The sequence below is a fragment of the Pundamilia nyererei genome, unplaced genomic scaffold (genome assembly GCF_000239375.1).
Source record: "Pundamilia nyererei isolate P.nyererei 1_Seehausen unplaced genomic scaffold, PunNye1.0 scaffold00250, whole genome shotgun sequence".
Classification (NCBI taxonomy): Eukaryota; Metazoa; Chordata; class Actinopteri; order Cichliformes; family Cichlidae; genus Pundamilia; species Pundamilia nyererei.
Genome location: NW_005187651.1, coordinates 561,833 through 577,256, shown reverse-complemented (window position 1 = coordinate 577,256; position 15,424 = coordinate 561,833). Strand labels below are relative to the sequence as shown.

The 15,424-nt window shown below is 38.3% G+C and overlaps 1 protein-coding gene across 2 annotated transcripts; it reads left to right on the top strand.

The window, feature by feature from the left end:
- Window positions 1-5,603: 5,603 nt before the first annotated feature.
- Window positions 5,604-15,057, top strand: arhgap19 (Rho GTPase activating protein 19). 2 transcript variants are annotated; one of them, XM_005749598.1, is made up of 12 exons: window positions 5,604-5,691; window positions 6,484-6,758; window positions 6,872-6,952; window positions 7,917-8,126; window positions 8,297-8,523; window positions 9,061-9,147; window positions 9,264-9,329; window positions 9,687-9,893; window positions 9,981-10,088; window positions 10,346-10,459; window positions 10,691-10,780; window positions 12,368-15,057. In XM_005749598.1, the coding sequence occupies exons 1-12, from the start codon at window positions 5,648-5,650 to the stop codon at window positions 12,422-12,424; spliced, it is 1,566 nt and encodes a 521-aa protein (XP_005749655.1). In that variant the 5' UTR covers window positions 5,604-5,647; the 3' UTR covers window positions 12,425-15,057. The 2 variants fall into 2 exon arrangements, with proteins under 2 accessions (XP_005749655.1, XP_005749654.1); XM_005749597.1 differs by having other exon boundaries at window positions 12,365-15,057.
- The last annotated feature ends 367 nt before the right edge of the window (window positions 15,058-15,424 follow it).

The window sequence follows — 15,424 nt, the reverse complement described above, 5'->3', positions numbered from 1 at the left end:
AGCAGGACTATCAAAACTAAAAGAAATATATTCAGAATACAAAGATGTGTCAATTGATGAGGAAGCTACTTTATAAAATCCCACAGATAATCAGGTAATAGAGACAGAACATTGCACTCCTGATGCAGATATACAGGGTGCACAGCCCAGAAACTCAGAACACCAAATTGTGCCAGAAAGGAGAACCACTGAGGATACAGCAGCTGAGCTGCTTCAGCCATCTAACAACGTAAATGAACAAATAGAGCTTGAACAGTCAAATTCAAATAAGAGCCATTAAAGGATATGGAGAAGAAAAAGGAGGAACTTTGACCTGGTCTTTCTCTGGATACCTGTATGCAACCACCAGATATAGCACAGGAAATGTTATCATATGGCAAAGGAATTTTTACCTTTGCACCTGCCCAAGGAAATAAACCTGTTGGCTTTTTCTCTGTTCCTAAACTTGAAGCCATGACCTTTCTTGAGCAGTTTGCAACTGGACAGAACAGATTAGATAAAGCCAGACAAATTAAACTGTCCCCAATCATGTACTTTAATTCACAGATGTTCTCTGCAGATACACGCTTTGCAACTTATTTTTTTCACAGTTTGTGACAGAAACACACATGGCTACAAACAGCATGTCAATTCAATTGCACAAAAGTAAGGCAATCACCAAAGATGAATCTAAAACTCTAACAGAATGCTTCAGAATAAAGATGAAGTGGTGAAATTGATAGATAACAAAGATGAACACGCTTCATCAAACCTCTGAGAGGTACTCCAGTCTATTGGGAGAAGGTCACTGAAAGATATCCATGCTATGGTCAGACAGCTAGGATAGCCAACTTTTTTCCTGACATTTTGGACTGCTGAAATAAAATGGCCTGAGGTTGTTGAAGGCATAAAAACTCAACAAAGTGAACAAGTGGAGTTTTCAGAGCTTGACTGGAATTCAAAGTGTGAAATTCTCTGATACAAACCTGTCACTGTCATGCGCATGTTTGAAAAGAGAATCGATGCCCTAATGGCAAATCTGATCCTGTAGAAGGTGACTTCTATAGAATGGAGTTTCAGGCTAGAGGTAGCCCTCATATCCATTTACTGGTTTAGGTCAAAGATCCACCTGAATTAGGAAGCGACCTCAAAGACCATGTGTACAAATTTATTGACAAGTATATAACATGTAAGATGTCTGACCAAAATACCCAATGCTAAACTTGCTTCTGAGAAACACACTTGTCTGGATCCTCTCATTCTCCCTCCAGCTGGAACAATACAGCAGACACGTCTCTTACACAAACCATACAGACACGGCAAAGGTAAATGGCATCCAGAAATGCATACACTATTATATATTGTCCATCCATCCATTCGCTTCCGCTTATCCTTTTCAGGGTCGCGGAGGGCGCTGGAGCCTATCCCAGCTGACATAGGGCGAAAGGCGGGGTACACCCTGGACAGGTCGCCAGTCTGTCGCAGGGCTAACACATAGGGACAGACAACCATTCACACTCACATTCACTCGCACATTCACACCTATTATATATTGTACATATATTTATTAGTTTCAGATGTAGCCATTCTTGTATTTGCTGGTTTGTGTTGTTGTGTTTGCACATTTCTGTTGCTTGTGGGGCTCGCACACAAGAATTTCACTCGCATGTGCTGTGCCAGTGTGCCTGCACATGCGATGTGACAATAAAAGTGATTTGATTTGATTTTGATTTGGTGGTGGATTTGCACTGTACTATAAGAAAACTCTTAGAGCTGAGGCCTGAAAATACCTGCAAAATGTGACTGACCTTGAATTTGTTGTCCTCAAAGTTGAATCACCAGTCAGAGCTTTGATTGCAACTGTATACAGACCACCAAATTACAGCCACAACAGGTTTTTACCACAAATGCAAAACCTGTTGGACTCATTGAACATGACGAATCACCAACCAGTCATTGTTTGTGGAGACTTATGAGAAGAGGGAAAAAAGCATCTATGAAATGTTAGTCAAGAGGATATACGCAACTTATTGCTCCTGCAACTACTGAAAAACACATGCTGATTGATCGCCTTTACATATCACAGACATATGCCTGCCTCCAATCAGGTATTCTCAATACATATCCCAGTTATCACAGCTCCATTTACTGTGTTCTTCACTAAAATAAATCATCAATTTCATTTATACGTTTCACTTGTTCAGTGGTTCAGAGCGTAAAGTTGGTGGGTTTGTTTGTGTTGCCATTTGGTTCAATTGTTCACTATGACATTGTGTTCTACATGATGATGTTCTATTCCACATGATTATTTACCATGCTAGACAATGAAATTCCATTCTGCATGATAAAATGCCATTCTATACAATGATATTCCATTGTATATGATGACATTTCATTCGGCACTGTGACATTCCATACTTGAGTATGTTTCATTTGACAAGTTGAAATTTTCTTGCATATTTTGACATTCTATTTTAGACGATAATGTTACATTCTGCATGATAAAATATGATTCTTCATGATATTCCATTCTAAATGATAACATTCTATTCTGATCGAAGGAGCTTAAAGAGAAAAGTGAATCGACTTCTTTAGTTTTTTGAAGATGTTTCAAGAAACCTTTTAACGAGAAGTCTCTTCTGTCACATTTGCTGGTACTACACTCAATAGGCAGGACTCTGTACTGTGCAGTCAAACAGTCAGTTATACTTTATAAAGTCTCATTTTTCCCCATGTGACCTTTTTCCTATAGCTGTCGACATTGTTCCAATATATGACCATCCTGTACACAATACAGACAGGAAAAAGCTTGATTTGACAGGAGACTTGTCATGTTTGAAAGAAGCAATTTTACAGTCATTCTTAAGAGAAACATGAGTGACAAAGGTGTTTCTTTTAAACTGCAATTTTATTTGAGATTTAATAGGTTTTATGATTCCCTTTGCAGCTGTAAATCCTGTATATCTCCAAAAACTGGGTCTGGTATAATCCTAATCTGATGTTCAATAAAGTTACCAATATCTAGAAGACATGCTCTTTGGTCAGTCCTCTCAAGAATCTTGTTTGTGTTTATTCTCCATTTTTCTCTCAGTTTGAATGGAAACTTCTGAATCTGAATTTTCATGTCAGCTAGCATGCTTAATTCTTCCAAGTGCTACAATTCCTCCATAGCATTGCAACATTCCTGAAGGAAGAGTCCATATGCTTTTAATGTTTAAGCATCCTCTCCTTTAATATTGGGCCAACCAGTGACCTAGTTTTAAATGCTCCAGGAATCCTGTTGTTTTATGCAGGTTGTTTAAATGGCAACAGCATGTAAAAATGTAAGGAACACGTAGGCTGAAGAGGCACAGTGTCAGTTTTGTGACCCTGTCAGTTGTTACCAAAAGTATTTTTTGCCACTGGCCTTATGGCATGTGTATTTGTCAGTTTCACTTTCAGGAGAAGAATATTTAAATTATATTTAAATTAAAGTAATTCCAAATAGGAATTAAAAAATCTGTGGCACACAGTTACCTTGAAAATTGTATATATTTTATGACAACGTGATCCACAGACAATGTTTGAATTTAGTATGGAATTTGTCACCAGAAAGACATGCCATCCAACCACCACAATAGTGTTACTCTTTCAACAGTTTGCCTAACGCGCATTGTGACAGTGATTACTGCACTCTGCAAATGCCTCACATGGTCTTTACCCATGTAAATTTTAATAAAAGTGTGTTGAATTGAATGAATCGATTCTTTTAATTTTCATTTGTTCCGATCTTGCGCTCCTGGCTGGTGTAATTTGAGAGAGTTACTTTAATAGGTAGGGATAAAAAAAAAACAAACAACTTAACAATGAATGGATTTGACTACAGATCCACTTTGTCACACTGTGGACATTAAACACACACTCATCAGAAGTGATGTCTCGAAGCACAGAAAAGCAGAGAAGTAATTACATTGCAAAGTGCACAAATGCAACATAACTAAACAGTCATGTTGCTGTGTCATAAAGACTTTTTATGAGAAGGAAATTAACTTCATAACTTAACAACTAGTTTGTTGTTCAGCAGCAGCTCTGTCACAGCAGAGCAAACCTCTGACACAGCTCTTCAACAACAGCTACAAAATATTTTCAAATCTTTATTTGCATGTTCTGTGTAAGAAATATATGAAATCCAAGGTCACTTTTTTACTGTAGAAAAAATATATTAAAAAAAAGTATAATCATGATCAAACATTATACAGAACACCCTAGATATAGAAGGGACTACATTCGGTGCTTTGCATTGCATTTAAGGCTTGGATGCTGCTTGGCCATGGAAACCCATTCTGTGAAGCTCTCTACGGTTGTTATTGAGCTAATCTGAAAGCCACATGAAGTTTGGCGGTCTGTAGTGATTGACTCTGCAGAAAGTTGGTGATCCCTTTGGCCACTAACAGTTGAATTTTTAGTAGCGAGGAAATTTCATGACTGAACTTGTTGTACAGCTGGCACCATATCACGATGCCACGCTCAAATTCTCTGATCTCCTGAGAACAACCCATTCTTTCACAAATGTTTGTAGAAGCAGTCTGCGTGCCTAGGTGCTTTATTTGATACACCTGCAGCCATGGAAGTAGCGTTTATTTTCTTTCTTTTCATCACTTCCTGTAATGTTGCTGTCGGGGTTGTTTAAATGCACTTATGGAGCGTCTTAGAGACTGATAATGGATATTGTTGAATTTATGAAGACTTGTACCTGCCGCTGAATTATATGGAGCTGTTACATGCTGTTGCCATTTATGGAGAATTATATGGAGCACTGATATAATACTGCCCTGAATAATCCAATGGTTTTGGATTATATATACTAATACTAAATGGTTTTCAAAGAATTTCTGTCACTTCCTCATTATGTTTAATATGCACGTGTGTATTATTATTATTACTATTAATATTTACAGCTCATGTCACCCTTTCATTAAACCAAAATACAATAAATTTAGGTTGTTCTCTTTCCAACTCTTGTCCACTTAATTTGAGGTTGATACTATTACCAGCTCTTTTCCTCGTAAAAACATTATTTTAGTCTTATCAGTTGAAAATTTAAACCCCCATTTATATGATCACTTTTCAACTTTTGTAACTGCTCCACATAACTTCTTCACAACAAACTAAATTTCTCTTCTTCTCCATGGTGCCCAATCATCTGGAAAAAATGAGAACCCAATCTGTAGGCTGGAGCCTATACCAGCTGCAATAGGACAAGAGGCTGGGTACACCAGGTTGCCAGTCTGTCGTGGCAGAGATCCATTCTCACACCTATGGGCAGTTTTAAATCATATATATATTCTACTACTAATACTATCACTACTACTACTATTAATAATAAGGTCATACTTGACAACGCAAAAGTAACTGTAATTTAAAAAAAAAAAGAATTGACGCCTGGCTGATATTTTGTGTAAAATTTGCGGATATATAATAGCTGAATGAGCTGAATATTTAGTTCATTCAGCTCTGTTTGTTTACTGATATCGTTTTCCTCTCTATTAACCCCTACATTCAAACTGACCAATCATAGTAAGAGACATGCAAATCATGGCCCTCGTGTCACGCCCCGAGTTCGACAACCACCAATGGTTGACGACGTAGGCGGTGCCCAGAAGACAACAGCCGAGCATTCAAACTGAACATGGCTACAAGTAAAGCTGCAGATGAAAACACAGAAAAAAGAAGGTAAAAACGAAATAGATTTTTTAATATTTTGTTGGTATTAACATAGACGATGAGTTTCTTACGCTTATTGCTGAACTATGGAGTTTTTAAACTGCTGAAAACGCGTTTTGTTAATGAGAGTGATAAACTGCCACTCAACAAGCTTGGTCATTTTAGTGTAGTGGCACAGCAGCGTGTCATCAGCTTGTCGTCGTCGTAATGCAGTTTAAAACACCCACACATTATATTAGTTACAGTTTTGGAGCAATTTAAATGTATAGCTACGTCTAAAAATATTATCGGATACTAGTGGGAACATAAAGCACTGGCAATGTTAGCTGAGTTGCTTGAATGTACATAATGTGTTTGGGCTGATCTACTTCACATCAGCTAAAATGGATCTAGGTTAACATCTATAATATACACGCTATCACTGTCCCGCGTGTCTGTGTATGCATTCACCTTCTTCAGAAGGTAAAACGAGCTAAATAACAAAGTAATCTTGTTTGCCGTAGCTTACTGTCTTAAAGTTCTTATCAAACTTTGCTTGAGATGTTTAATTTTGAAGATCAGATATATAAGACAGTTTGTGTACACCTTATTGCTGTTTATGTTAACATTTCTTTGGGTGAAACTGTGAATCCCAAATTGTTAAGGCCACCTTGGATGGTGACTCACTGTTATGGGTGTATCAGCAAATAGTTGAATGAGACACCAATTCCAGAGCCCTTTGGATAAAAGTGCTAAATCTAAATGTAAAGTGTCCTCCTCACACTTGCATACATGTGTTAACCTTATGCATCTCCTCCTCAGCAATACAGTGTACAGTATGGTGATCAACCATGAGGAATCTCCTGGGGCTTCTCGTGCTGGCCGACCACCAGTCATCTTCAACCCAGACTTTTTTGTTGAGAAACTCCGCCATGAGAACCCAGATGTTTTCCTGGAGCTGGTGCTCAGTAACATTACTAGACTAATTGATCTTCCTGGGTCAGAGTTTGCACAGCTTCTGGGAGAGGACAGCCCCAAGACCCCAACAGGCGGAAATGGAGGATTTTTCCGTTCTTTCAACTTTCTTAAACGCAAAGGTCAGACACTCAGCTAGGTTACGACTGTGGTGAAAACTGAAAGCGCATGCAGAATATGCAAATTTGTTGAGAGGTCTTTAATCTTTAGTATCTCCTTTTTCATGCTTTCACAGATAAGAGCCTTGTGTTTGGAACCTGTCTGACAGAAAGCTGCATGGCCCAGATGTACAAGCTTATTGATTACCTGAGTAAAAGTGAGTGATTTAAATGATATTCGCAGATTCCTTAATCAGTTGTTAATACATCCGTGTCCTCTTCGCTCATGTAGAAAGCAGCTACACTGGCTGCAACATTGGCCGTGTTTCATTTGTGAAGAGGCTTTCTCAGTTTGTGCACTCTTTTAGACAAACTCTCCTGAGGTCACAATCATGCAGTACATTTTTGGATTCAGAGCAGAATAACAAGATAATCCGTTTTGAAAGTTTAGCACTGCAAATTTTATTTAATATGTACTATATGTTAACTCTTACTACACGTTTGCCACAACTTCTTCATACTGTTTGGATACATTGACAAAACACACTGAGTGCAAGTGCAAAGAAAAAACTGACTTATTTTTAAAGCTTGAAATATCCTGCTAAATGTGGTGATTATTAAAAGACTTTAACAGTCAGCATATTTTCAAATTGAATACGTGTTTGCACCATATGCATTAACTGTTCCAATCAGCCATATTAAATAGGGTTGCGCAATTATGTGCAAAACGATTACCATGATCATTTTGCATAGAGTAGAAGTATTTCCATTTTCGGAAAAATAATTACAGAACAGGATAACGTCTGTTTTGTCTGAGTACATTGACCATTTTATTGAAGCTTTTGTGTCTCTGTGTGAGTAGTGGACACATCTTTGGCCACGTGGAATGCAATTGCATTGGGGATTTCAGTTCATTGTTGCAAGCTAGTTGTTCTTGGTTAACATCACTTGCCCTAAATCCAAAATATTTCTGTACAATTCGGAAAATGATCTGTTTTGAGGGACAATCATTTTTCCTTCTGCGGTGCCAAACGTTTGAATTCAGTTTTTTTGTAGCGGATCTGACTTTTATTTACTTGTTTTATTTACTTGTGTTACTTGTTTTGATGCCATCCAGGAATGGTGAATCCGTAAACTGATCCAGAATGATGACATTCGATTATTCTGGTCTTGCACACTTAGATCTGCACGTTGAGGGACTGTTTCGGGTGCCTGGAAACAGTGTTCGACAGCAGGCCCTGAAGGAGCTCCTCAACAGTGGGGCTGATTTCAACCTGGAGTCTGGGGACTTTCATCCCAATGATGCGGCCACGCTGCTGAAGACTTTCCTGGGAGAGCTGCCGGAGCCCCTGCTGACACACAGACACTTTCATGCTCACCTCAAAATAGCTGGTAGGTATATAAACAAACACACGTTTGGTTATACCTTTATTTTCTCACTTTAGAACAGAGGTACAATTCTCATTTAATAATTCTGTCATGTTTTTGGTGAAACATTTGTGTTTTTTTAATACATAGCCACTCTAATCTATTTTGTCTGTTTTAAATAACTTTTTTTCTAGACATGACTCTGTTTGATGAACAAGGCAACAAGACCACGATACCCAACAAGGAGCGTCAGATTGAAGCCCTGCAGCTTCTTTTCCTGCTCCTACCTCAGGCCAACCGCTCACTGCTCAAACTGCTGCTGGACCTGCTTTACCACACCGCCAAGCAGCAGGACAAGAACAAGATGTCCTCCTTCAACCTGGCCCTCATGTTTGCTCCACACGTCCTCTGGCCTAGACATGTAAGAGTCATAATTTACTCCATATTAAAAATTCTCAGAAAAAGAAATAAAAACTTTGCAAATTATAGATCAAGAGTGTCTTGCTCATTTTGGAAGCTAAATAGTTTTTACATCAGCCATTCATGCAGTGGAGGATGGCGCGTATCCTGATGGATCCCACTGAAAACACTACGTTCACATGAATAGAATCAAATGTTTGGGACATGCTGATGGATTTTAAGGGAATGCACATGTTTTGTAACACAGACTAAAAAACCCACATTTTGTCTTTATTGGAGGGGCTTATATGTTGTTAGAACTTGGGCAATTTAAAAAAGCAGCATCAATGAAAATAATAAATTAATACATTGAGGCTGATTCAAACCTGGAAAAATGTAACATGTAATCAGATCTTATATTACAGAGATTTGAAAAGCTTGTTAAATACATTTTGTTAGTGAGTCTACATTTTCATGACAATATCCTATGAAGGTTAAAAGACCTGCATTTTTACACTGGTAAGATTTATATTTTCTTCATTCTGTTCTCCTGCTCTAGATGACAGCTGGTGACCTTAAAGACAATCTGAAGAAACTAAACAGCAGCATGGCTTTTCTCATCAAACACTCACAGAAACTCTTCAGGGTGATTATAGACAAACGTGTGACTTAACAGCTGAACATTTTGAAAATTAATCAGGGTTTTAAAAATGTCATGTTACTGGTTTAGTGAGGCACATCTTTCTGCTGTATGTTGTTCAGGCCCCAGTCTACCTGCGGGAATACGCTAGAATGCATTTCATTGGGACCAAGGCTCTGCAGACCAAGGTTAGTGAACCAAGTTCACATTATTTTGCATTTCTCCTGCTTTTGAATTTTGGAACAATAAATTAATTGAAAAGACAATAAAAATTCAAAGACAACTTTTAAGTTGTTTTCTTCACTTCCTCTTACTTTTTACAGTCAGTGAAAAGTATGACGATGGTTATGCTCAGGTTTGGTTTTAGCAGGGCAGGTTTGATGTCAAATTGAGGCCCCAAATTGTACCTGATACATCCAAGTGTGATTATGTGTGAAACCTTAAAAAGCATTTAGAATAAATGGCTGCATTAATGTGCAGTAATGGCTCTAATACAAACGGTGTGCCCTCAAGTGTACAGTCTGACTTGTCCTGTGCTCTGTCAGGATGATCTGGAGCTTCTGGCGACCAGCAGCTCCCCTGCTCAGCGGACAGTACTACCTCTGAAGAGGGCAGCTGCTCTGGGCCCCGGCTCTCAGGAGCAGTGTCAGTCACCAGCTAACCAATATACAGAGGAGGCTTTGAAGGAGCTCTTCAGACACGTCCACCACAACATGCCAGACTCTGCCAAGAAGAAGAAACTTGTTAGACAGGTTCGCTTAAGGGTCTTCATACTATACTAAAATCTGACAGCTCAGTTTCTTTTGAAATAAAATGTAATGTGATGTTTTTGTGTGCAGTTAGTCAAACAGACAAACTCTGGGACACGTACCAATGAGGGCAGCCAGGTCCCTCCAGCTCCCAGCAAGAAACACCCGCGTTCCCGCTCCTTTGGTGGCTTCATCAAAGTAATAAATAATTCTGGGAAGTCTTGAGAAATGAAGTTTAATAATTAAACTTGATTTTTATGAAAATTTATATGCATTAACAAAAAGAAGGAAGACAGTTCAGAAAACCTGTGATCACCAAATATTATATAAATATTAAAAAAGGCATTACTGGAATCAGCTTACAGGTTGATTTTTAGTGCTAATAATGAAGTTGTACATATCCATATGTAACTTTTGCTGTCTCTTACTGTTGCCCCGTGCTCCTCTGGTAACAGCGCAAAGCTCGAGGTGAGCAGCTGACTGCAGAGAGACGAGTCAGACACATCTCTCCTGATGCTCTCACCAGAACTGTAAGAAAATCTGATAAAGAGAACGACATCTTACAAGCAGTAAGTCTGTTTTTGTTTTTCTAACACTGACATTTTTGTATTAACTACAAAACGGGGGATCCCAAAATTTAACTTTTCCTTGGAAATATGATAACATCATGTGCTAAATGGTATTTAAAGCCAGGACTCTGTCATGTCAAACAGTGATACTTTTGTTTCCTGTGTGTGTGTGTGTGTGTGTGTGTGTGTGTGTGTGTGTGTGTGTGTGTGTGTGTGTGTGTGTGTGTGTAGGTGAACAGTCCTTTGTTGGGAAAAGCAGGACTGGTAGTAAAAAACCCAGATTTTGCTTTTCACAAAGACAAAGCTCTGAAGGTTTCCAAGGTATTTCATCATCCACTCGTCTTTGCTTAATATATATTTAAAAGTCAATGTTCAAATTTTAATTAATTATTTTTCTTCCAGGCACTAATGATAAACTGTTTATTGCAAATAATTCAATTTTGTGTGTTAGGACTGTCATTTTCCATATTTACTTTTTTTTTGTTTTTGTAGGAAGTTGCACAGGCTTAACTTTAAATGTGTTTTCATTTCCTATCTTTAATACTATGTATGAAGATTTATTACATGCATTAGAGCAGCGGTCTCCAACCTTTTTTGCGCCACGGACCGGTTTATGCCCGACAATATTTTCACGGACCGGCCTTTTAGGTGTCGCGGATAAATACAACAAAATAAAACTAGTACCGGTACCGAAAAAAAGATTTATTCATAACACACGTGAAAAGACCCAGAAAAACCGAGTTAACGATAAAAACGATAACAAAATAACGCTGAAAACCGATTAAAAACCCTGAAAACCATACATTTCACACCTGAGCCTCTCTCGCGGCCCGGTACCAAACGACTCACGGCCGGTCCGAGGCCCGGGGGTTGGGGACCGCTGCATTAGAGTCTGTCACGTCTAAATGGGAATTTCATCTGCTTGTCTAGTTCATCTACTCTTCTCCAACCTAAAAGACTGGGCTTTTTAATGCGGATCCATCAGTGTAAACAAAGCATATTGGGCTTCATTACTAAATTGGGCTGTGGAATTAATCATGTTTTAATTTCATTTATGAATTTGGCTTTTAGTGACTATAAAAATGAGACGATAAAGAGGACGTGTCTCTTCTTCCTTTGGTTGCTCCCTTTAGGGGTTGCTGCAGCAGATCATCTTCCTCCATCTCACCCTATCCCAGCCGTCTGCATGTTCTCCGTCACTACATACTTGACTCTTCTCTGTGGTTTTCCTCCTTCCTGACAGCTCTATCTTTAACATCTATTGCGCTATACATGCACTATTCGTCCTTTGCACATGTCTAAACCATTTCAAGCTCGCCTCTCTTTGTCCAAACCACTCAGCTGGAAATGTCCCTCTCATACACTCACTACTAATCCATTCTGATCTCTCCCAATAAAAATCTGCTACTTCCTGTTCAGCCTCCTGTGTTTTTTGTTAGTGCTACTGTCTCCAAACCAGGTCTTGTAAACTCTTGCTGCTCTCCTTCTGTCATCCTTGACGTATGTGTTCACCCACTCCACCCTACCTGCTCTCTGATCTTCACCTCTGTCCACTGTCCATTGCTGTGGATGGGTGACACCAGTTAGTGCAGGTAGATGACGTGTCTATCTCTGCTTCTTGCAGAGATAATACAAGAAGCGGATAATGAATAATCATAATCGAATCCATTTTAAACACTGATGGTTATAATTTTGTAGGTAATTGCGTTATTAGAAAATACTTATTAATTCATAAAGGCACGCATTTTGTTTTTGTAACGTTTCATTCTGCTTTTGCAGTTTTCATGATTCCTCTGTATTATTGGTGGTTGTATAGGTGAAATAGTATTATGATTGAATGCCAGCATTAACATCTTTTATCCTTCCACCTTCTTTCCACCTCTTTTTCTTCCATCCATCTCTCAGAAGGACTCGCCCTCAGATTCCAGGCTGTGTTGCTCTCCTTCTCAGGAGATCTCCGTGTAAAGCCCCACACCGCCTCATCTCAGACAGGACTTTGGCAGTATTAACTTTATTGTTGCTTTTTTTTTTTGGTTGGTTTGTTTTCAGAGCATTTTTGATGCATAGCAGTGAAAAAATTAGTCAGTACGGCCAAACCAATGTCAGAAAGTTTCTTTGTCTACTGCACTGTTTACAAACTATTACAAACATGCACGGTAGTTTTTTTTTTTTTTCTTTTTTAGCTTCCATCAGTGAAAACTGTTGGTCCTTCAGTTTATTTGTTTGAATTGATTTCAACTAATTCAGGTGAAACAAAAGAGCTCAGATTAGCTGTTTATTTTGGTTATCAAGTGCAATATGAGCAGACTTGATAACCAGTTGCAATGTGTTACAATTTGAACAGGGGAAAAAAAAGTCTGCTCCTTCCAGTTTGATCTGCTGAATAATCAAATTTGCACATAAGTTTTAAACCATTCGAACAGTGTCGCTTGCCACTAACCTCTGGGGCTATCACCCAGCTCTCCCTGAATGTGAATGGTATCAATCAATAACAGGATCCTGGCTTTGGTTTGGCTCTGCTGTTGGAGCTGCTTGTGGCAGTCATCACTTAACATTCTAGCTACTGTATCAAAATACATGACCACTAGATAGCTGTGTTTACAGTCTGTTGTATAGAATATGTATACATGTTGTACAGTATGTTGTTTTTATATGTTTTTAGGCTTTGTTTTTGTAAACTTCATTAACATGTTTGGTACGTCGTATTTTAACTCTTGGGTTACAGTAACTGGGTCATTGATTTTTTTTTTTCCTGTGCTGTGCTGCTGATCCAGAATCAGTGAGCAGGTCACCTTATTTTTCCCCCCAAATATGGAACCAGTGACTGGGATACTTCTCACTGGTCAAATATGAAATGCTGCATTCTCTGAATGCTTTATGGGAGCTAAAATATATATTTTTTATTCTTCATATATATTGTGGCAGGTTCTTATTCTTAAAGGTGCTATACTAATTCTATTAACTTGAAAGTCCAGATGCTGCTTGCTTCATCTTGTGTTTTCCTACACTTGTCAGTGTGGTGGTCTCCTGCTGCAGACAGACCCCAAATCCACAGTTTGCAGGGAGGGAAACATGGGAACTGCTGAGCAGTCACTAAACTTTCAAAATAAAATATTTGCACAGCGCCTTTTAATAAAGGTGGTCAAAGATTTGTTGGTCTAAGGAAAGTTGAAAGGATGGAGGTTTTGGCTTTGTTTGTTTGTTTTTATTATTTTTTTAAGGTTATTCTGATTAAGATGAGTAGTAATCTTTTACAGTCAGGTTCTTATTGTAATGGGTTTAGTGTCTTTGGCCTACTCTTGGGAAAGTACTTACTCCACTATGACTCTTATTACAGTAAGAAAGCAGCTACAGTTCATTTCTTTACCATTTTAATATCACAAAATGCTAAAACATAAGACTGCTTGCAGTCACGTGCCAGCACACAAGTGTGATTTACAGATGATTTATTTATTTTAGCACCAACGAGTCTGTAAACATGTTCGTCTTCAGAATATTTTTAAAAATCTGTTTGTGATGTCATAACACACATGACTTAACTATAACTCACACAAAAGTTAAAAGTAAAATTTAAGCAATCTTATCTTTCTATAAACTTTTAAAAAGGGTTGGTCAGTGTTCAAAGATCGGACATACACAGGCAATAAGTAATGTTATTTGCTTTGCCTTTTATTTGAGTGCATAAGTTGTTATGTTCCTTTTATTGTTTATTCTCTGATCTGTCGAGACAAAAGGAGATCAGCTTAACTGCTCAGTTCATTGTATTGTGAGTACGAGCACAACAGTTCCAGATTTTCAGATTACATCACTAGATTTTTTTCATTACAAGTGCTGGTTTAAAATTTAAAAAATGGTGTTGGAAAGCTGTTTCTGCTGTATCTTGTTTTGAAAGTACCGTGGATGTTGTTACAATGGGTTTGATGAAAGTGTATGAACTGTTGAACATCACTGATGGACACTGAAACCTTGCCTTCTCTTTGCTTTATAGAATTAACAGTCTGTAGAGACTAAATTGGGATTTCCTTTTCACTTTTCTACAGTTTAAGGGGAGAACTCCATTGAATTTTTTAATATTTGCTTGTTTGTTTTGATTTCAGATATGCCTCTGTGTTGGAAGAGCGTCTTCATGATGTGAAACTGTTTTATATGTGAAACACAACACAATAGATGTTTTAAGTCTCAGTGTTGCGTGTCTGTTAGATAATACATGTGAAACATTTAGTTGACTGCTTGCTTGCGGTGCATGGTCACTGATGAGTTCTTTGTGTGCTGTGAGAAAGCTGGAACACTGATAAATCCAGGTTTTACTAAAGTGGGTGGAGCTTTAGTTTTTACTCCAGAAGTTCGTGTGCACCTTATTCCTTTGAAATGGGGTGGGGGCAAACACACACACATGGTAACAGGTTACCTTTTCCTACTGAATTCATTATTGGGTTAAGTTTTCTCAGTTGTCCAAGCGCTAACTAATCCATGACTATTGTTGTATCATGTAGTGTAAACTGTGGTAACCTGATTGTTTTTGTATTTTAGTGTAAAATAAGCTAAGCGTGTACAGTGGGTTCCTTGGTGGATTATCCACTTTGCATTAAAACCTCTGTTTTCTACAGAAAACTTGTCTGAGTTAATGTTTCAATTAGTGTTTCAGTTTCAGGCTGGAATGAATCTGAAATTGAAGCCTTCGTTGCCCAGCAGCAAACACACAGCACCCTTAAATGCAGTGACAGTATTTGCCCACTGAAGGGTGCTGTTGAATAATGCAGATGTCTGTCTCCAATTATGTTTTCAGATTAATGACATTATAATAGCTTCTTGTGTCTTGGAAGGACTCATGAGCCAGTTAAGTTTTTTTCTACATACAAATACACTTTAGCTTGTTACATATTGTTCACTGTTGCCATGAACAGTTTTTTCATGGCAGTATTACCTAGTATATTTCACTTCCTGCCCTCAGCGTACTCGGTAATC

Bases quoted from the DNA above. Each gene is read 5' to 3' on its own strand.
- arhgap19 (XM_005749597.1), top strand. From the start codon at position 5,648: ATGGCTACAAGTAAAGCTGCAGATGAAAACACAGAAAAAAGAAG. The intron at 9,894-9,980 runs GTTCGCTTAAGG...TTTTGTGTGCAG, and splicing joins AGAAGAAACTTGTTAGACAG to TTAGTCAAACAGACAAACTC. The intron at 10,460-10,690 runs GTAAGTCTGTTT...GTGTGTGTGTAG, and splicing joins AGAACGACATCTTACAAGCA to GTGAACAGTCCTTTGTTGGG.